Here is a 21,519-nt window from a genome sequence, read left to right on the forward strand (position 1 = left end):
GTTTCCCAGCCAGGATCCCAGCGTTGGGGCCCACACATCCCAATAACGTGCCAGCTGCTTACCTTTGCCAACCAACGAATTGGAAATCGGTCTCCTCCCTCCTTGCTGACGTATCCCCCCAACCCCAGCCCCCAGCCCCGGAAGCTTCAGCTTCCAGAGGTCCTTGCTGGTGTGCAGGGTGGGATCGGGGGCGTGTACAGGGTTGGGTGGTGGTACGGGGCTCCTGGAGGACAGGGGGCTGGACTAGGTGTTCCTCGTCATCATCTGCCGCAATCCCTTTTCTGCGGTGAGTGTTTCTGAAATCCTGTTGGCAAATGTCCCCTTGCTCCTTGGGTTCCTCTGATTGTGGTGATGGTGGCGGCAGTGTGTGTGTTTCACACGCATGCTCTCAGCTCTCAAAATGAAAGAATCTCACGATCTTTATTTAGGTCTATATAAAAATACAGTACGTCTCATGCACCAGTGTGGCCGATACACAGCCATTACCCCTAGAGCAGTCATGGCAACGACAGGAGATATAGAAGATTACAGGAATTGGTTCATTCCACTAAAACACCTGAATTAAAATTGTTAACCTACATGGCAATCTTATTATGCAAAAAAAAAAAAATCTTATACGTTTTGGAGAGCTAGAAATGTGTAAGTACTATTAGTAACAAAAATTATGAGGAACTAGTCATTGGTTAAAAATAAAGTCAGTGTTATCTACAATCCCCGGACGAGGGAGGGGCCTTGCCAGAGTGGGGACCTCAGTCACGGCCACGGGTGAGTTGGAGGGTTTGCCTCCTTCCCCTCCGGTGTGTTGGCGGTGGAGCGAGCCACGTGTGGCTGGAAGTGGGAGATGCACAGAGGGCTGCAGGGCTTGGGTCGGGCAGAGGCCGTGCCTTCCGCAGGGGGTGCCCGAGGGGCGGGGCCCTGCTGGGGATCCCTGAGATGTGGCAACAACAAGATGTAAAGGCAGATTGCCTGGCTCCATTGTGCAGTGATCTTTGGGTTCGGGCATTGGCTGGAGTTGCTTATTGCTGTGGGTTATAACTTGAGTGCCTCTTAGTCGAGAGATGAGAGGGAGAGAGAGACGAGAGAGCGTGCGTGAGTGACCAGGCGAGGCGGAGACGGGGAAAGGTGCTGTGCTCGGGAGCCTCTGCTCTCACTCCCCAGGCCGAACTGGTGTCAGTGAGTCTCCAGTTGGGGTCACCGCTACTCTAGGCCCTCTCCGGAGGGGGAGGGTATGGGCGTGGAGGTGGCCCTCACCCTAGGATCTGTCATGCGTGGTCTCCACTCCCCTCCAAGATGAATTCACAGTTACTATGAGGTTCAGCCAGCCATTTCCCTGACTTCAGTTGGATTTGCATCGCTCAGTGCAGTGCAGTTACTGGTGAGGCAGGCGAGTGAGGTCGCCTGAGGACCCAAGGTTGGGAGCTGCCTAGGAGTGGGGGGAGGGGGGGCTTGGGAGGTGTGAGGACGTTGCAGCAGGGCAGGTGCGGTGCACAGTCCCAGCTCCCTTTGGACTGGGCTGCAGGGAGTGCCACCCACAGGTCACGCTGTCCTGCCTGTTGCTCCCTGGCGGACAGGCGCCAGGGCCTCGCCAGCATCACCAGAGGGTTTAGGGACCTCAGGGGAAGACCTCTCCCTGGGAGTGAAACATAAGCTCTTAGAGGAGCCAGAGAAAAAGTCTCCGAGTTGGACCTGTGGTCCCTGGTGCCAGGGTTACGTGGACGCCCAAGCCCAGACAGAACACCAGCTTGGGTTTTCCAGCATTTTCGGGGTAGCCATCCCTGAAGTGTGTTCCCAAACATTTCAGGGACCCAAGCTGGTGAGGTTGCTGGGGCCCACCAGGAGGCGCTGCTGGGCTGGGGCGTCAGTGCTGTGGCTCAGGGCCTGGTGTCCAGTGGCTGGGGCTGCAGGGGTGGGGGTCCCCAGGCTGAGAGGCTCGCAGGCCCTAATATCCTAGCTCCTCCCGGGAGTCCGTGCTGTACAGTTCGGCCAGCATCTTGAACCTGGGCCCCCAGTCGTTGAGGAAGTCGTAGTCGATGTCGGAGTTGGAGGAGTGGGTGCCCAGGGAGCTAAGGGACTCGGCGATGGACTCGGAGCCCTCATAGTCGAACAGGTGCAGCGTGTCGTAGGGCAGGCAGCTGCTGTCGTGGTCCGCCTCGTCCTTTTTCACCTCAATCACAGCGGCCATGTCCCCGGGCTCGCTGTGCTTGAGGAGGGGCGTGTGCCGCGGAGGCTTCTGCACCTGCGCGTACACTAAGGGCGGCACGTCCCGCCCGGGGCGTGGGGGCTTGGCTCCACGGTGGCGCGCGGAATTGAGCACTGACACGTCGTAGCTGGTGGTGTCCATCTCTCCACCACCCTCCTCGTCGTAGGTGACCAGCTGCTCGTGGATCTCCAGCACGCTTTTGCCCTGAGCACGGGCTTGCTTCCGGAGCCGCCGCCGCAGGAAGATGAGGAGGGTGATCACTGCAGGCAGCAAGCGGTCAGAGGGAGTCAGATGCGGCCCAGCCGCCAGCTGTCCCCGACCTGCTGGGTCTCCCCTGCACCCTCCTCTCTTCCCTCTCTTCCCTGGGCATTCGTCCGACTCGCCAGTGACACCCCAGCCCCACACTGGCTTGCTTTGGTCCAGACCCTGGAGGGTCCACTTCCCCACCTCTGCAGGTGGGAGTCTCTGCCCCATCTTGCCCCGATGTGGTCCTGGCTGGCTTTCCCAGCCACTGGCCGGGTGGGAGGGAGAGAGGCACTAACTGGGCCTCCCTCAAGGTCATTCTCTCCTTCAGTCCTAGCCTCATGGCCTGCATCCTCACCCCCTCCCTTCTCATGCCACTGTGGAAAGCCCTCTGTCCCTTCTGAGGGCCAGCAGGCCAGCGGTCAGGGCAGAAACGGGGAAAGGGTGGAGCTGGGATTTGGAGTGCCCAGATTTGGAGCCGTGGCTTCGGGATGGATAGCGGTGGTGCCGGCAGACACACACTCACTGTAGGGGCCGCAGCCACTCTTGAGCACCTGCTGTATACGTGCTGGCATATGATTGGCACATTTTTATGTTATCCCACCCGGGGCAGTGATTTGTATTCCACGTTCGAGTTAAGCAAACAGTTTGCTCAGGGAGGCTGAGGGATTTGCAGGATCTCACGGCCAGGCAGTGGTGTCGACTCCGACCCTGCTCAGGGCTCTGAGCGGGGTGGGTGTGTGAGAGTCTCACCCCTGAGCAGGGCTGGGCCGTGTGGTGCAGACAGCTTCTAAAATTAGGCGCAGGCCATCCCCCAGGCTCTGTCCTTCTAGCTGTGAGTTACTGAACAAACCATCGCACACACCAGTGAAGCTGGGACACCCTCTCTGATCCTCAGCTTTCTCGTCTGTAAAGCAGAAATGACGACATCTCTGCTCTGTTTGTGTCTGGTCAGGTGGTTCTAAGGTTAGTGCAATTCTGTGTGTGGTGGCGGTGCCCCTGTCCTTATTGTTACTCATTGTTACTCACAGGGGAACCTGGGCCTGGACCCTCCGCCACAGGAGCCCCCCAGAAGAGCAGCACACTCTTCTGGAGCACAGAAGAGGGCAAGGGCCCTCTGGGGGTGGGGCTCCTGGCAGGAAAGGCCTGGGGTGGTCACGTGGGCCCGTCCCTGCTGTGCACAGGCCGGTGGTCTCTGGCTGCCTGTGGGTGTCCCCTGGGGGACCCCATCCATGGCAGGTGAAGTGCAGGAGAATTTGAACCTCTAGGAGGAGCCCCCCCACCCAGCTGGTGGGAGTTGGTGGGTGAACATCGGCTGTGAGTGCCACGCGGCCCCCCAGGCCCCAGGGGCAGGAAGGCCCAGGGACCCTCGGGGGTAGCTTGTGTGCAAATGCACCCTTTATCCACCGCCTCCCTTCCCCGTCTCAGGCCTCCTCTTCCTTCCGGGCTTCCTGGGAGCACCTCCCCAGTAAACCACTCGTACCCCATTCCTTGTCCAAAATGCTCCTAAAATTTTGGGGGCCCAACAAGAAAAAACATATTGAGGCAGGAGGAATCCTAGGAAAGGGACTAAAGCTCCCGGAGAGAATCTGAACGAGAAGTTTTTAAATTCTGCTTTTCTTTCCAAAAGATGAACGGAATCCTCTGTTTTCAAAATAGGTTTCATGTAAGTGAACTTGTAGGACAGTGCCTGGCCCACAGTTCAAACCACCTCCCTCGCTCGCCCCTCGTCCACCCACGTCCGCAGGCGCCCCGGGAGGTGGAGCTGGCAGCCCCATGTCCCATTGCGGCCCCGGCAGGGCGCTGGCCCAGGGATGCACTGTGGGCTGGAGGCAGGACCAGGCCTGGGACCCTGGCCTCTTCCTCCTCTGGAGCAGCCCCCTTAGCGTCCCTGCGCCACCCTCCTGGGCACTAACCTGTGATGGTGAGAATGCAGAGGAAGATGGCTACCAGCGCCTGGATGCTGACGCCCACCTGGGGAGCCACCTCCTCGCAGAAGGTGACTTCGCCACGCTCGTTGCACTTGCACACCGGCACAGCCAGCGTGTTCGTGCTTGTGAGGCTGGGGTTCCCGTTGTCCGAGATGATCACGGGCAGGTAGTGGACCTTGGTGTGCTCCCGGTCAAACTGCCCATACTTAACTGTGATGTTGGCCGTGTTATCTGGAAGCACCAGGGCCTCAGAGTCAGGTTGTGCTGCCTGGAGTGCCCGTCCCCTTGTCCACACTGACAGTGGTCTTCCTCCTCCAGGGAGTCCTCTCTGATTGTGCCAGCCACGTGCCACCTTGGGTGTTTCTGTGTCCTTTCCATCCCCTGCCTTATGTTTCAGCCATTTGAGCCCAAGTCTGTTCCTCTAGAGAGGGGATATTTTGGGCAGCAACTTGGACTTAGCTACTAAGGATGGCTTGGCCAGAATGTAAAATCCTTGCTTTCCATTTCTGTGGGCAACTGATAATCCTGACCCCTCCCTCCCTAACTTTAATAATAGTCGACTCTCTTTAGCTCAATTAATGAATGTATTATTTCAAGCTTTGACAAGTAATCAAGGGGGAAATGAAGTTTTAAAAAGTCTTTTAGCATCAGACTAACTTCTGAGGCTCTTCCTGTTATCCTTGCAAATTGGTTAGAAACTGAAAACAATGCTTGTGTTCCCAGAGGTGCTGAGGGAATGATTACATACAGAACTGAGAGTATTTGAGGCAGGCCGGAATTGGGACTGTGCTTTGGCCCAAATACTCGCCCTCCCTCCTAGCTCCCATCAGTGGTTTCCTGCACAGAACTCCCCAGGGGGCTTTTTAAACCTGCTGATTCTCACAATCCCTCCCCGCCTCTGCCACCTTCCCTTTCCCTCTTTCCACACTTCTGATTCAGTGGCTTCAGGCAGAGGTCAGGTAATGTGCCTTTTGAAGGTTCCCTGAGAGGTCATGATGCTGATGGTCAGGGGTGGGCCCAGGAGGGGGAATTTGACCAGCTGTGTAGGATCAGCCCACTCAGAAAGCCAGCTGAAAGCAAAGGAGGTCATCTTTTGGATTTCAAATGAAAGCCAGTTATATTGCATTATTAAGTAGCCTTGTCTGTTACAATGGAGAGTAAACACTATGGGCGCTGACACTTTGTGAGAAATGAGAGGTTTCTCACTATCCTCACTTAATGCTGTGGGGGCACGTCCGTGCTCTCAGCGAGTCCAGGACCAACAAGCTTGCCTCCTGCTGCACCTGGGTGTCTTCGGCGCAGCGCTTCAGCTTTCTACCCTATTGCAGACCCCCTGGGAGGTGGGGTTAAGGCAGGTCTTGGGGATGGGGTAGTGGGTATTTTTGCCACATTATTAGTAATAAAGACACCTGAGCACGGATGGTGTGTCACTGGTTGTCACCATGTCACGGCCCCCTTCCCCATCCCACAGGAGGGAGGCTGCGGCTGGTCCTCTGGGTCTGCCCCCACCTTCAGAGACCCCACTTCCTGCCTTCCCCCGCGGTTGCAGTGGCTGTTTCCGTACAGGGATCCTCATCAACAACAGTTTTGGTAGTCAGGAAAAGGCAGGGATTCCACCCCGTGCTGGGTGAAGGATTGCTCTATTTAGATTTAAGGGAATTTTTTTTCCCTATTTTTCTGAGGAAGCTGCTGAAGCTATGGAAACCTGTCTACCGTTGGCTGCTGGAATTCAATCAACTCAGCGTGGCCTGTCTCCTAAGCACAGACGCGTCAGAAGCTCTGATTGGCTACTACGGACATCCCAGGACTCTCTGGGCTGTGATTGGTGGACCAGACTCTGTCCCAGGCCCCCTTGGTGGTAAGTAATTACTGTAATTGAATTAAGACAAAGTTTTCTGTGTCCTTGGCATTTTGGATTTCACATTTCTGGCTGTGACTCTTTGGGAGTGACCTCAGAGTTCCGTGTCATAGAGTAATTTGGAGTTGTGCTGAGCTCGGAGATTCGGTGTGAGAGGAGTCCCTGGGCTAGTTCATGGGCAGAGCTGCCTGCCTGCACCCTTATCGATTCTGTGCACCTAGCATCCTATGGGGAATGGCAGGCCATGTGAGGGCCTGCCCCCACTATGTTGGCTTGGCCCTTGGCCCTGGTACATCAAGACTCAAATAAGCCCACCCTTGACCCCACCAAGACCGGGCTGGCTACTTTCATGTGTACATACCGTGATTGTCCGTGAGGGTGAAGTTGCTGTCTTCAGTGCCCAGGGAAAATTTGAACTTCACGTTCTTTGGTGTTACGTCCTTGTCTGTTGCCGAGATTTGCATCACCAGCTGGAGCACAGAATATGGGGAATGGTCAGCGATGGTGTTGGGGTGGCCTGGGGTTCAGTGATGGGGACTTGGGGTTTAGACTTGACCATGGCTGCCTCTCACTTGCAACACTAACTTAAGTCATCTCCACAAAGATACTCTTTGTACCAGCCCCCTCCCCTCCATGTATTTTCCCTGAGCCTCAGTTTCTCCATCTGTGAAGTGGGGACAATGTCACCTTTCCTCAAGGCTGTTGTGCAGGTTACATTCAGCAGCTGACCATGGGTGGGAGGTGCTGCTCTGAAGCCCACCCCAAGGTGGGAGGCAGCACCTTGCCGCCCACCTGAGCCAGACTCACCTTGCCCTGAGGAGCATTCTCGCACACTTTGGGAGCGTCGGGCAGGGCGAGCTCCGGGGCATTGTCGTTCTCATCCAGAACTTCGATGTGGACCTGTACGATGGATTCTTTGCCTGTGGGGCTCCCTGAAGGGGGAAAGGACTCGTCACCTCAAGTGGCTCAGATGATGTGTGGGTGGGGATTCCTGGAGGGGTGCCCTTTTAACAGGGAGAGGGGACTGTGGCCCTCCGGGAGAAGCCAGGGGTGGCGTTCCGGATGAGAGGAGTGGGACAGGTGGGGGTCAGGCTTCATGCACAAGGGTGCCTGAATTATTTGCAAGAATAAAAAGGCAACCTAAGTGAATTTAAAATGGCTTTAATCAAATTAATTGAATTAAGGAATCGTTAAACTAATCTAATGATTTGATTAAGTAATTAATTTAAACAAATGTGATTTATTAAATTAATTACAAGATGATTTAAAAGGTAAACAACCTAAGTGAGATCGGGTTAATAAATTATATCACTTGAAAAAAATGGACTATGGGACTGTTTATAATGCCCATGTAAATTACATTTTAAAATGTAATTAAGAAAAGGACATTTTAGTACCATAAGAAAATGGTTGTGGAATAAGGTGAAGTAAAACTGCAGGGTATGATTTTACATAATATTATAAACTCACTGGAACATAAAGCGCCCCCAAACACGGTCATCCAAAATCCGTGATAATAAGGATCACTTGGCACTGGTTCAGCGTATATTCCTTTGCCCCATTTCTGGCTCATTGGACCTGAACCTGCAGGGAGGGCCCTGAGGAGCTCTGTGCTAAGGGGTGCCCTAGGTGATTCTCCTTGGAGGGACATCGGCATCCTGTTTATTAGCAGTGCTTCCTCAACTGTACTGTGCTTGAGATTCTGGTCCGGTCTGGGCCTGGCATTGGCCCTTACGACAAAGTCTCAGAGGCTATGCGTGCTCCCGGTCTCTCCACACTTGGGGACGAAGGCTCCGTAGCATCCAGCCCAGTGGTGCTTCAGGAGGAGCTTCTACTCCCGCCAGAGACCCACCAGGACAGATTGTGACAATCCTGAATGAATGAGGGCAAGGAACAAAGGTACCCTGGCGGATGGGGCTACTCACCATTCGGATATAGTTCTTTGGCCTCCACAGTCAGGTTATACCAGGGGTAGATTTCTCTGTCCAGTTCTTTGTTGTTGAATATGATTCCCTGCTTGTTTACTTGGAAGAACTGGCCCTTGTCACTGGTCTTGCGGATGGAGTATCTGCCCGGGGGAAAGAGATTCATGACTTTCTGTTCTCTGCTGAGTCCGGATCCCTAGCACGAGAGACAAGGGCCTCCAGGATCTGTCCTTGGCATCCTCCTCGTCTTCCTCTCTCTGCCCATCACACCCTACCGTCCAGAGGGGTTCAGAGCAGTGAGGTGACCCCTTGGCTTTTAGCAATGGTGCCGTTCCAGGCTGAGGGCAGTGCCTGAGATCCCACCAGCAGCCTTTCCAGGGCTGTGGCAGGCGGCGCTGTGATCAGCTGCACTGCAGCTGGGACTTGTTTGTGACGGATGAAAAGGTAGTTGGGGAAGACCCAGGAAGAAATAAAGAAGGAGCTGGAAGAGATAAGCAGTGAGTGAAAGGCAATTCAATTCGTCAAGTAAAAATTCGAACAGTTCTTCGAGACATCAAAAACAAAGGTAAGAATAGGTGAAAAGAGAGAGGAAAAAATATAATGACATCACATATATTTGGAATATTTGCCTCTACTGACAAAAACTCCAGAACAGATGGAGCAGAAGAAGCAAAAGGTACAATAAAAGAAAACTTCACGGACCCGGGGAAAGGCTCGCATTGACAGATTAAAAGAGGCAATGATGTTAGGCACGGCTTTAAAAAGAGGTCAGTATTTAGGTAGATGCTGTCGATACCTTTGAGTTGCAAGTCTGTGCACAATAAGATAAACGAAGTACAATGAAACACATCATTTATGGTGGAAAACGTGAATAGGTTCAACACTACGCGTCCCAGTTTAGATGGAAAAGCAGAGCCAACTGCAGTGTGTTTCTGAACGACAACGTAGTGCCAAAGAACCCAGGAAGGTTGAAAGGAGAGGGTAGAACGTCATTGGGCAAACACACGTGACATCAACACGGGCCCGGTAAACTCAACGCTGGGCACCGCGGAGTCGAAGGCAGAGTGTGGGAGCTGTGTAGACTGGGTGTCATCGTGGGGATGGAGGTTCCACGCCATGACGAAGGTAAAATAGGTATGAACCCTTGTGAATAGTATCAGCGTTAAAATACACAAAATATTCCAGGGAAAAAAATGAACACAAATACAATTGTGTTGTATCACGAAACAAGTTAAAGCAAAAATACAAAATACCCTACCACTCGCAAATGGAAAGAAAAAAAATAAATCTCTTGAGTAAACCCTTGGATTAGTGAAGAAATACCAGGGATCATCACAGACTGTTTAGAGTAGAATGGCTATGAAAACAGGAGACCCCAAACTTACGTGATGTGGCCCAAATGGAGGGACATGTTTTGTCCTTAATAAGAAGACCTGACAACATGGAAACATTAACTCCTCCAAAACTGATATGTAAACACAATTCTCTTTAGAATTCCAATTGTTTTTTTTTAAATCTGATGAAGAATTTGAAAGTTCATATGAAAAAAAGAGTGTTTTGGAGTGCATAAAGTTATGTAAAGTAGCCCTGACCGGTGCGGCTCAGTGGGTTGGGCGTTCTCCCAGGAAGCAAAAGGTCGCTGGTTCGATTCCTGGTCAGGGCACATCCCTGGGTTTGCGGGCCCTGATCCCGGGTGGGGGTGTGCGAGAGGCAACTAATAGATGTTTCTCTCTTGCATTGATCTTTCTCTCCCTTTCTCCCTCCCTTCCCCTCTCTCTAAAAATTAAATAAAATCTTTTTTAAAATTATGTAAAGTAAAAAAGAAACAACTACCAGTGAGTGAGGGGCTTGCCTTAGACACACGAAGTTTCAGTGTAAAGCTGCTACAATAAAGCGAAAAGGCTTAGCCACAGAACAGCTAGAACAGAGGATTCAGAAATAGACTCAGGTATATATAGGAGCTTAGTGCACAAGGAAGACCAGAAAACGATGAGTCATTCCAGTGCTGCTGGCACAGCTGGCCACTCCTTTGGAATAAAGTGAGATTGGATTGAATCCATGTGTACTGTCCAACGTTAAGTGCCTCTAGGAAGTAAGAGTCAGAGCTCTATCTTCTGTCCCGGGGGTAGAAGAGAGGAGTCTGGTAGAGACAGAAGAACGACTAGTGATGAAATAAATGGGCATCGTATAATCCAAAAAAAATTTCTTTACACAAACGCCTGAACCAGACAAGCACACAACAAATCCTTCACGAGTGATGAGTGTATCCCAATGTTTGTGTGGCTGGGAAGGAAGGCGTTTGGTGAACCTGCGTGATCGGGGGGTGGGGTCTACAGGTGTTCCTTTGTCGATCGCTGCGTTGTTCCTCTGTGAAGTGAACATGCGTTCCTCTCATGGTTTGGGGAAGAAAACTGAGATAAAACATGTTTGGTGAAGAGGACTCACTTATACCATCTATCTGGTTGCCCTCTCCACCATCAGATCTCCCTAGACTGGGCCTGCAGGGAGCCAGGGTCCACAGAACAGGCCCCTCAAGGTCAAGCAGCTCCGATGGCCGGGGCTAGGTGGGTGCTCGGGCAGCACAAGAGCCCACGAGGCCACGTGGGCCAGTGGAAGAGCTGGGGCTACTAGTCCCGTCTCTGCCACTCTTCCCACGTAGGTGCTGGGAGAAGCGGGTTGTTTCTGCTTTGACTCCTGGGTCTCAGTCCAGTGGGCGGAAGAACCTCAAGGTCAAGATTGGCGTGATCACCCCCTTCCTCCCTCCTCCTTACCCAATGCTCCGCCGCGTGGCGTCGGGGTCCTTGGCCACCACTGAGCCGACGGAAGGCTTCTTCTGGTTCTCCGGCAGCCGGAAGTGGTAGAAGGGCTTCTGGAAGACGGGGGGCTCGTCCACGTCGGTGACGTTGATGGTGACGACGGCCTTGTTTTTGCCGGGGTGGTTCAGGTTTCTCGTGTAGTAGAGGTTGATGGTGGGGTCCGTGGCCTCGATGGTGAAGGTGTAATGCTGGATGTATTCGTAGTCCAGGGGCTGTGGCGGGGGGGTGGGGGGTGGAAATAGGGAAAGTTCGGTGAGCCCCCGTTCAGAGCCAGGCACGGGGTGCATGGTCTGTATAGCAACCCCGTGGTGTAGTTCTGGGATGAGACCCGTGTTACAGGCGAGAGGCCTGAAGCCTGGAGAACTGATAGGTCCAAGGTCACCAAGAGAGTGGCTGGGTCTGGCCGTCTCCAGCTGCCCCCGTCCCGTCATTCCATCTCAGCGGCTTTGCGGCCGCACCTGCCGGCCTGGCTCTGTGCCTGGCCGTGCTCCGAGTACTGGGGGCACACAGGGTCAGCCCCGGGCATGCTCCCAAGGGGTCAAAGACTAGGGGTTGCAGCCACGGCTCCTTAGGGGTGAGTCTTCTCGCGTGTTTCTGCTCAAGAATCTCCCCGTGCCCGCCTCCTCCTCTCACCCCTCCCGAAGCCAGGTGGGAGGCCGTCAGGTGTTCTCTCAGAGCCCATCCCAGTCCCTCCTGACACAGGAAATGCCCCTGTGCGGCCCGCTGTGGCACTGCCCTCCCCACCCTTCTCGTCTCCGCGTGTCTTCCCTGCTCGCTGAGAACTTGGTACCGTGCAGGCTAACACCCTTGGGTGTCTGCAGCCCCTAGCGCAGGGCTGGGCCAGAGACAGACTCAGGAGAGGTCTGCTAGAGGTCTGGCTCGGGCAGAAGGGTTCTGGAATGTCCTGTCTGAGGTGGATCGTCTCTGACTTAGGCCTCCAGTCCTCCGCATGGACATTCTGGAGGCACTTGGTGCCCCTGGCAGGACCTCCGCCCCCCCCCCCGCCCCCCTTCCAGATTCAGTCCCTCTGGCGGCTCTGGCTGTCAGCAGCCACTGCCAGCGACCATGGATATCCCCACGGCGCTCACTGCTTCCTAGTGAGCTGGGGGCTTTGTGCCGCACACACCTGCAGCTCTGTCGGCGCTCTAGTGGGTGGTGCCCGGGGCAGGCTGGAAGGTGCCAGGGAGTGAATGCCCCAGCAGCAGCCCTCAGTCCACACCTTAGCTCACCCTCAGCTGCTGCAGCTCTGAGGCAGTCGTTCCCCGGACGTCCCCAGTGGGACTGCGCCCTGTTGTCCACGGTGAGAACCCGCTCACTAAGGAGCCCAGCACCATCTTCCTCATTTTCATGTGTCTCTGCCCCCAGAGCTTCCTGGGATCACCTTCCAGATAAACTATTTACGCCCAAGTCCTTGCCTCACAGTCTGCTTCGGGGTAACCCAGCCTAAGGCACCGACCCTTCCCTCCTGGCTCCCCATCCCAGTTCCCGTGAGCACCCGGCCAGCTCCATGCCGGCCTGGACCACACCTCTGGTGGCCTCTGACCTGGCAGCAGCCCCTGTGCAAGTTCCGGGCATGCTGGGAGCCCCCAGCCCCACATCCGTCCCTGTTGCCCCAGGCCTGCAAACCTTCATGGGCTTGATGATACCCTTGTTGCGGGTGTGGTCCGTCTCGATCCTGAAGGTGTCCCTGAACTGGCCCTGCACGATGCTGTACTGGGTCATCCGGTTCTGGGGCTCGTCTGGGTCCTCAACGGACAGGAAGCCCAGGGGGCTGCCCACACGGATGTCTTCAGGCACCGCAAATGTGTATGCGTCTGATGTAAATAGGACGCCCCAGAGGGCATTGGGTTAATGAGACAGACAAGGCGATCATCCCTCCTACTACCCTGATGTATTCTTCTACAGGAAATGGGCATGGGGCAATAATAGTAACAATGAATAATAATGCCACTAGAATTTTGGGTCCCGAGGCAAAGTGATGTTGCTCTATCCTTCCTTCCCTCTTTCCTTCCTTCCTCCCAGCCAACTAATTATTGAGCACCTACTGTGTGCCAGGCACGTTGCTAGGGGAGTTATTCATTGACAAGAGAGACAAGGAGGTAAGTCCTGCTTTTGGGGAGCTTATGCTGTACACAGCGAGGCCACTTGAGGAACACTGGCCGCTCCTTGGGGTGGCTGAACCTGTGAGTTACGCCTCAGCAATGGGGACACAAGGGAAGAGCCTTCTGATGTCCTCCCCAGCGCGTGTGAAAAGCTCCTGCCAGACAGTTCTCCTTCTGGGGAGAATCAGTCTGTGGGTGGGGTCAGTGTCCTGAGTCAGGGGACAGCGGGACAGCCCCGGGAAATTGTGCAGGGGTGGGGAGCAGGGCCCCTCCCTTCACCAAAATGACTTCCCTGGGCCTTAGGCCCACCCTGGGGTGGGGGGAAAGATAGAGGGACTCCTAGCTCTGTCCTTGGGGTATCCCAGCCTCTGCCCTGCCCAGGGCCCCAGGGGAGGGGCTCACGCTGGGTGAAGATGGGGAAGTTGTCGTTGACGTCCTGCAGAGTGACCAGCACGGTGGCCGTGCCTGACTCCCCTCGGAGGCCTTGGGCGTCTCGTGCTTCCACCACGATCTCGTACCTGGCCTGCACCTCTCGGTCCAAGTCGTTGCTTTTTGTGTAAATGAGTCCTGCAAAAAGCGCCCCAGTAGGAGCCGGGTGACCCGGGGAGCTTGGAGAAAAGACTGCTGTCCAGGCCTCTCCGGAGAGCACCTGGCTTACAAGCACCCGGGTCATTCCAGGTGCAGCCAAGGCCGAGGGACACTGGTCAACCGCCCCCTCGCCTCCACGCCCTGCCCTTCGAGGCCAAAGCTGCCCAGACAGGTTGGTCAGTGTCAGCCGTGGCCGCCCGGAGCACCGCGTTGAGAAAGCGTGAGGCCACCCCGAGCCTCAGCACAGCGAGGGCGCTGCGCTGGATCGGCGACGCCTGCCTGGGCGCCGAGCAGCGTGTGGCGCTCTCGGGCCGTCTCTCCGGGCCTGGCCCACCGGGCTCCTGTCTTGCTCCCCAGACTCAGTCGTTACGGTCTGAGAAGTCACAGCGAGTGGGTAACTGCCGTGGCCAAGTGCTCTCAACCCGTTCTCTAACCCCCGCTTCACGGCAGCCGTACGGGGTGAGCGTCAGCGCCCCTGTTTGTCCGTGCGGGGACCCAGGCTGACAGAGGCGAGTTGACCGGCCCGAGGCCGTTAGAGCAGGTGAGCAGGAGAGCTGGCGGAGTGGGCTTGGAGGCCAGACCTCTCTGAGTCTGCGCCGGAGCTGCCGGCCAGCTCTCGCCCCGGCTCCTGTGTCAGCGCCTGGGTCCTGACCTGGTTCCCGGGACCGGAGTCCATGGCCTGGGTACCTGTCCGCTGCCTTCTAACCTCAGCCACCTTGTCTTGACATGCGATACGGACCACCTCCATAGGACGGTGTTGCTCAATGGTCGCCAACACCTGCCAGGTGGGACTTCCTGCAGCCCCTGCACCTGGATCATTCTCCCCTCCCCCCAAGCCACAGAGGGTTAGTCACACAGACCATTATTATCGATGCCAAAGTGTTCGCCTCCTCCCAGTATTTGGTACATGACGGAGGTGTGGTCTCCCACCGTGGGGTCATCTGCGTCCACTGCTGTCAGACGGATGACTGAGGTCCCTGTGGAGAGAGAGACCGGGGGTTGCAGCCTCGTGACTGCCAGCCCTTCCCCAGTCTCGGATGAAGGCAGATGGGGCTCGGGGTGTTCCCTGGACCCACCTCCCCCTGGTCCGGAGGGAGGAAAGGCCCTTTGTGTCCTGAGGAGCTGCATGGGGACAGAGCGCTGGCAGGGGTGGAGGCCCAGCCAGGTCGGCCTTGCAGGGGGCAGAGAGAACAGAACAGGTGGTTCTCATCGATGGGCACATGAGGGAGGGGTGCATGCTTGAGGTCATGAGGAGAAACCTGGGAGAGTGAGGGGCTGCTGCTTCCCTCCCCCGGAAGGGTGGAAGCAAGGGAATGGGAAGGTGCCCCCAAAGGGGCGGGCGTCACAGCTCTTCTTCCCTTGAACTTCAGGATCCCCATACTTAACAGGAAGGTCGGGTCCCCGGGCCAGGGACCCTGGACTAAGGGGTGGGGAAGGGAACCCTTTCCTGGCACCTCCTGGAGGCTTGGGGTAGAATTGAGGAATGAAGAGTAAACTCCGGAGGCCAGCGGTCCAGGCTGGAGACACGCCTTGGGGTGAGGGCTCTAGTCCTCTCCCTCTGCTCCTGCGTGGATCCTGGAGACGACTCTTGCCTTGGTGGCAGAGTTGGCATTATTCACGTGCAGAAGCTCTGCTCTTGCTGTTAGTCCTGAGAGTCAGAGCAGTGGGTGGGGTTTGCTCTAAAGAGTAATGGCATGTGTGTATCTCTGACGGTTAAGGCTCAGTCCATGACTGGGTCAGGGCTCAGGGCTCAGGGCTCAGCCCATGACTAGGGTCATCACAATCGCTGCCCTGAGCTCACTGGTCCTGGCGCCAGGCGGTGAAGCTGCAGGTGGAGAGGTGCCTTCAGGCTGGGGAGGAGGGAGAGAGAGGGGAGAGGGGCAGACGGAGCACATACCCGTGGTCGACATCTCGAGCACGGATGCGTTGAAAAACCGGTGGGTGAACACAGGCCACTTGTCGTTGACATCGTGCACTTTGATGGTGAAGCTGGAAGGAGACTCCAGGTCCTTGTTGGTGTTCTTGTCCACCACGAGGGCGGTGAGGTGGTACTCGGAGACCTTCTCCCTGTCCAGCCTCTCCAGAGCGTACACGTCCCCTGTGTCCTCGTTGACCCGGAAGACCTTGCCAACGTAATCTCCTTCGAGCAGGTACTTGGCATTCTTGCTGTTCACACTCGATTTGATCTAGGACAGAAGAGGTGCCCTGAGCCAGGAATGGGCAGTGCTGTGCGTAGTGTGTGTACACACGTGAGTGTGCAAGTGCACGCGGGCATGCATGCATGCATGCATGTGTACATGCACACACATGTGCACGTTGGTGCACATGTGTGTGGTATTGGGGATGTGCCACTGCCATTTTTAAAAGTAGAGTGGTTACACAATATCATGTTAGTCTGAGGTGTACCGCATGCTGATCCAACATTTATGTTCCTTACCATGCGATCTCCACACTAAGTCTAGTAACCACCTGTCACGGTACCAAGTTACCGTGACACTACTGACCGTCTTCGCTGTGCTGTGCACGACATCCTCACGACTTGGTCACGACTTGTAACTGCAGTCTGTGTCTCTTGTTCCCCTCCACCCTTTTCACTCAGGCCCCACCGCCCGCCCCTCTGGCAATGACCAGTTTGTTCTCTCTATGAGTTCTTTTTTTCTGGTTTGTGTTTTCTTAGATTCCACATGTAAGTGAAATAAGCTGTGTGTGTGTGCGCGCGCGTGTGTGTGTGTGTGTGTGTACACATCTTTTTTATCCATTCACCACCTATCTATGGGCGCCTGGGTTGCTTCTGTATCGTGGCTGTTGTGAATAACGCTGCACGAACATTAAGGGTGCACGTGTATTTTTGAATTAGTGTTTTTGTTTTTCTTTCGATGCATACCTAGGAATGGAATTGCAGGGTCATGTGGCAGTTCTGTTTTTAGTTTAATTAAACCTCATGCTCTTTTCCACAGCGGCTGCACCAGCCTGCATTCCCAGCCTGCATTCCCAGCAACAGCGCATGAGGGTTCCCTTTCCTCCACATCCTCCCCACACTTGTCGTTGGTTGTCTTTCTGAGGACAGCCATTCTGACAGGTGTGGGGTGGTGTCTCATTGTGGTTTTCATTTGCATTTCTCTGATGGTTAGGAACGGTGAGCACTTTTTCATGTCTGTTGGCCAAGAAAGAGTGGGTTGCAGACAGAAAAGGGAGCTTCCTGAAAGGTGTGGTCAAATCACATGAGGTCTGGGGTTGTCCCCCGGGTTTAGCAGTCCCTGGAGCCCCGGGTGGGAGCAGCACCCAGGGGGTGGTGGGGCGAGGGCACAGCGTGTGGAGAAAGAAGAGCCTGCAAGGTAAGGAAGTGGAGACGGGAGTGAGGACTCTCTCCTCGGGAGGGAGGGAGGGAGGCCGGGCAGCAGCAGGAGGTGCTGGAGCTTTCTGGAACAGGGCTGCGGGGTGCAGAGGCAGGAGGTCGTTTTGTGAGGAGGTCCTGAGGCTCAGTGGCTGAGTCATATGATGAGCAACTAGGCTCTGTAACCTGTGGTCTGAAGGGACAGCGAGGACTCAGGAGGAGGGATGGTTGGGGCCCTGCGGGAGCTGCCCAGGATCAGGATGAGACGGTGGCTTGGCTGTGCGTGGGTGTGCTGGGGTCTGCGGGGATGGGCAGGGAGCGGGAGTGAGTCAGCTTTGATCTGCTGTATTAGAACTCTGCGTAAGGCTTCATGTGGTTATGTTTCTGTGTTCCTTCCCCCAGCTTTTCTTAAATCGACTTTACTGTTTAGAAAATTTCAGATCCAGAGGAAAGTTGGAAAAGATGGCGCAGAGAGTTCTGGCATACCCTGCCTGCCTCCAGCATCTCCCCGTCACCAGCATCTCCCACGGGTCTGGCACCTTTGTTGTGATCAAATGAACGGCATCGGTGCATCCCTGCGGACGGAAGTCCCTTGCTTGTGCGCTGTTTCCGTCCTCAGACCCCACCCAGGACACCCCGTCGCGTCCAGTCGCTGTGTTTCTTTAAGCACCTCTGGGCTGGGGCGGCTTCTCAGGCCCGGCGGTGGCTTTGGCCCTGGTGTAGGTTGCCCTCCTGTGGGGATCTGTCTGACATTTTTCTCATGACGAGATGGCGGGTTATGGATTTTGTGGGGGGCCCCCCCTGCTGTAACAGTCACGTGTGTGGGCGCCATGTGTGGGCGTGCTCTTGCCCCCCACAGCCCGCCCGCTCCTGAGCCCCCACGGCCCGACTTCGGCCTCTCTGTGTGACTCATTTTCCGAGCCCAGGCCCCGCTGGTGCATGCTTCCTACCTCGGGGACTTTCTAAGGAAACTTTCTGTTATGAGAAAATAAATAAATACAAACCCCAATCATCACTGCATGTGGACAGAACCTCTACAGGACGGGTATGTGTGGGTTCAGAGGCCTGCCCAGGGTGCACTCCCATTGTCCCTCCCGCTCTGCAAACAAAGGCCCGCGCTCTGTCCTCGGTAAACAGGGACTTCCTTCCCTTAGGGGACGTCTTCAGGGGCCAAGAAGTGATCCTTGGAGCCCTGTTCTGGCCCCTCCCAGGCACCGTGTTTCTGTTCAGGGTGGGACCTGCTCATCGCTCCTCTGTCCCCCAGCTGCATGCGGGTGCCCAGTGGACCCTGGTGGCAGATGACGGCAGGCCTGATGCTCTTCCCCCCGCTCCCAGACCCTGGGGCGGTCCCTGTAAAGGTCTCTGTGTCAGGCTTCGCGTGACGCAGGTGTTTCTGTTTGCTGCTGATCCTCCCTGACTCATCCTTGGGTCCAGTCACTCTCTTCAGGGGATGATTCATGGCCTAATCATCCCGTTTTGAAGGACGTGGGTGGGAATGGCATTTTCCTCTATGACACAGGTGTTCAGATTCGTGATGGGAGTTAAGAGCCCTGTGCTTTCCTGGGGCTGCGTTCTCCTGAAGCTCTGTCCCGGGCAAGCGTCTTTTCCCCCTGAGTGGCCACGCTGAGGGGTTTAAACTTCCCAGTCATTCTTGGGGGCCAGGGGAGCCCAGGCACACAGTCCGCTGGCCGTGTTGCAAGTGGGTCCCCCTGGCTGCGGTGGCATTTCTGACGAGAGGCCAGGCTGGGCCCTCCTCCATCACAGAGTCCTGTCCAGCCTGTTTTCTACAACCATAGGGCTTCCCCAGCACCGCTGGTGGCAGAGTTCTCTGTCTCACGTGTGCTATGCTTCTAAGACGGGGGCGGGGGGGGGGGGGCAAACTGTTTCTGTAAAAGGCCAGATAGTAAGTATTTTCAACTCTGTAGGTCCTGTGGCCTTCATCACAACTGCTCCAATATGCCATTCTAGCATGAAAGCAGCCACCATGATTTGTAAGTGTGCGGGCATGACTCTGTTCCAATAAAACTTTATCTACAAAACCAGGTGGGGGGCCAGTTCTGCCAGCCCCTATTTTAGACCACAGGCTCTACAAGGATGGGGGCCGTGTTATCTTTGCCCATGGTGGTTGGCGCTGTATTTCCTCTCACGGTGCATCGATCTATTACTGCCTTGGCTAACCATGTTTAGGGTCCAAGTAGCTGACATGGTGGGATTGTACGCACTTGAAAGAAGTTTTTTCCCTCATTGAAAACTCTGAAAATACTTAGTCCATCTCCCTGTCCTTGTGTGTGAAATCCCCCACCAGAGCCACTTTTCCATTAGAATGGCTGGTTTGCACATCAGTGACGCTGTGACACAGTCGGGCAGTTCAGTCGCCACTCTGAGTTCTAGGACAGTGACGAGGGCTGACCGGGTTTTAAAGAGGAAGAAAGTAGGAGCTGGAGCCCCGGAGGGCAGGCTGGCTCCAGGCACCTTGTTGTGGGTGTTCTAGAAGCTGGGGCATTGTGTAGGGTGACAGAAAACTAGGAGGGATCGTCTCAGAGAGAGGCTTTTTGAGGAAGTTCAAAGGCCTGGACCAGGGATGGCAAACTATGGCCTGGATGATTAATTTTGTCACCAGCACAGTTTTGTAGAAGGTGCTCAGGTATTCCAGACCTCTCCTCCAGGAAACTTAGATGGCAGAGGTGGCTGGCTCTGGCCCTGAGCCCTGGACTGGTCTTTTCAGCCTGTGCATGGGGTGGTCCCTCCACCGGTGGTATTTGGTCCATGGACCGAGATCTGGGAGAAGATGTACCATAGCGTTCACCATCATTTCCACCACAACCGCGTCACCAACCCTGCGTCAGCACCACCATCATCACTGGCACAGTCCCTACGCTGCCACCACCACCACCACCACCAACAGCTTCCTCTTCCTCATCCTCACCACCACCACCACCACCACCACAGCCACCTCCATGATCACCATCACCACTTTCCTGCTTCCCCTTCCTCATCACCGTTCTCGCCGTCATCACCTCCATTATTACCGCCCGCCTTCCCCTTTCCCATCCCTCTCGTGGCCACCATCATCACCACCACCACCACAACCTTCCTCTTTGCCATCACCGTCATCACCACCACGGTCATCATCACGACATCCCTTTTCCCTTCGTTATCTCGACCACCACTACCCCTATGTCAGCCCCACCCCCATCAGCTCCACCCCCAGTGCCATTGCCCTCGCAACTGCCATCTCCACCCCTGCCGCCACCACCCTCTCTACCGCCACCACCATCCCCGTGGGCCACCTGCCGCCGAGGCCTCTCCTGCCCTGGGCCCGAGCCTCACCTTGCCCACGTAATGGGGCAGCGAGGTGTTTTTCTCCTCGTCAATGTGCATCTGGTTCCAGATCCAGTCTCTCTTCTGGCGCCGGTGGGTGGGCAGCATGCTGGGACTGTCCAGCTGGGCAGGGTCAGCGCTTGCGGCAGCTGCCGTCAGCAGGCCTAGGCAGGTGCCCACTGCGGCCAGTAGTATCAGGGGCAGGCGCATCTTCCGAGGAGGCACAGATCTGGGGAAGGAGAGGAGACACCATCAGGGCCTGTTGGTGGCCACCCGTGCGAGCGAGCAGCTCCCAGGGACAGCCGAGCTCCCCACATCTGTGCACGCCCTAACCCCTCACCCTCTGCTGGTACCCGCAGAGCTGACTCCGCTCCTGCCCCAGAGAGGAGCTGCAGGTCCGGGAGGGGAAGGCAGATGCAGAAAGAATTCCTGTGTAAGTGTCACATGTGGAAAGTCCAGGGATTAGACGTTTCTATAACCTTGTGATCATCCCCGATAAATCTAGGACCCGTCTGACACCATACACAGTTACTATGGTGTTATCGACTGTATCCCCTACACTGTGCTTTACATCCCCATGGCCATCCAGTTCCTTCCAGTTTGTGCTTGTTCATCTTTCCACCCTTTTCTCTGTGCCCCTCCAACACCCTCCCATCGGGCAATGGTCAGAATCTTCTCTGCATCTGTGAGTCTGTTTCTGTTCTGTTTTTCAGATTCCACGTATATGTGAAATCATGTAGCATTTGTTTTCCCTGACTTGTGTCACTTCACACAGTTCCCTCCATGTTCATCCACGTTGTTGCAGATGCAACATTTCATTCTGTTTTCTTTCATGGCTGAGTCCTATTCCATTGTATACATGCACCACTTCTTCTTCATCCGTTCATTCTATTGATGGACGGACACTTAGGTTGCTTCCATGTCTTGGCTATTGAAAATAGTGCTGCAGTTGCCCTGACCTGTGTGGCTCAGTTGGTTGAGCATGGTCCTGCAAAGCAAAAGATCACCGGTTTGATTCCTAGTCAGGGACCATGCTGGGGTGGTGGGCCACGTCCCTGGTTGGAACGTGTATGGGAGGCAACCGATGTTTCTGTTACACATCAGTGTCTACCTTCCTTTCTCCCTCTTGTCCCCTCCCGCTAAAAATAAAATAAATAAAATCTTTTAAAAAAGAAAACAATGCTGCAATGAACATATGGAT

At 55.2% G+C, this 21,519-nt stretch overlaps 1 protein-coding gene across 2 annotated transcripts in view; it reads right to left on the reverse strand.

The window, feature by feature from the left end:
• Positions 1-395: 395 nt before the first annotated feature.
• The window catches only part of CDH5 (cadherin 5), a 34,332-nt gene continuing 13,208 nt past the window's right edge, over positions 396-21,519 (reverse strand). For both annotated transcript variants that reach the window (XM_045819072.1, XM_045819073.1), the window contains exons 2-12: positions 20,328-20,547; positions 15,561-15,849; positions 14,524-14,640; positions 13,478-13,642; positions 12,600-12,787; positions 10,929-11,185; positions 8,158-8,300; positions 7,040-7,164; positions 6,594-6,702; positions 4,360-4,605; positions 396-2,460 (exon numbers count right to left, since the gene is read on the reverse strand). In XM_045819072.1, the coding sequence (XP_045675028.1) occupies positions 1,940-2,460; positions 4,360-4,605; positions 6,594-6,702; positions 7,040-7,164; positions 8,158-8,300; positions 10,929-11,185; positions 12,600-12,787; positions 13,478-13,642; positions 14,524-14,640; positions 15,561-15,849; positions 20,328-20,528 (2,361 nt within the window). In that variant the 5' untranslated portion in view covers positions 20,529-20,547 and the 3' untranslated portion in view covers positions 396-1,939. The remainder of the gene's footprint in view (positions 2,461-4,359; positions 4,606-6,593; positions 6,703-7,039; positions 7,165-8,157; positions 8,301-10,928; positions 11,186-12,599; positions 12,788-13,477; positions 13,643-14,523; positions 14,641-15,560; positions 15,850-20,327; positions 20,548-21,519) is intronic.

Source organism: Phyllostomus hastatus, unplaced genomic scaffold (genome assembly GCF_019186645.2).
Source record: "Phyllostomus hastatus isolate PE091 unplaced genomic scaffold, TTU_PhHast_1.1 phas_scaffold_345, whole genome shotgun sequence".
In the NCBI taxonomy this organism is placed as follows: Eukaryota; Metazoa; Chordata; class Mammalia; order Chiroptera; family Phyllostomidae; genus Phyllostomus; species Phyllostomus hastatus.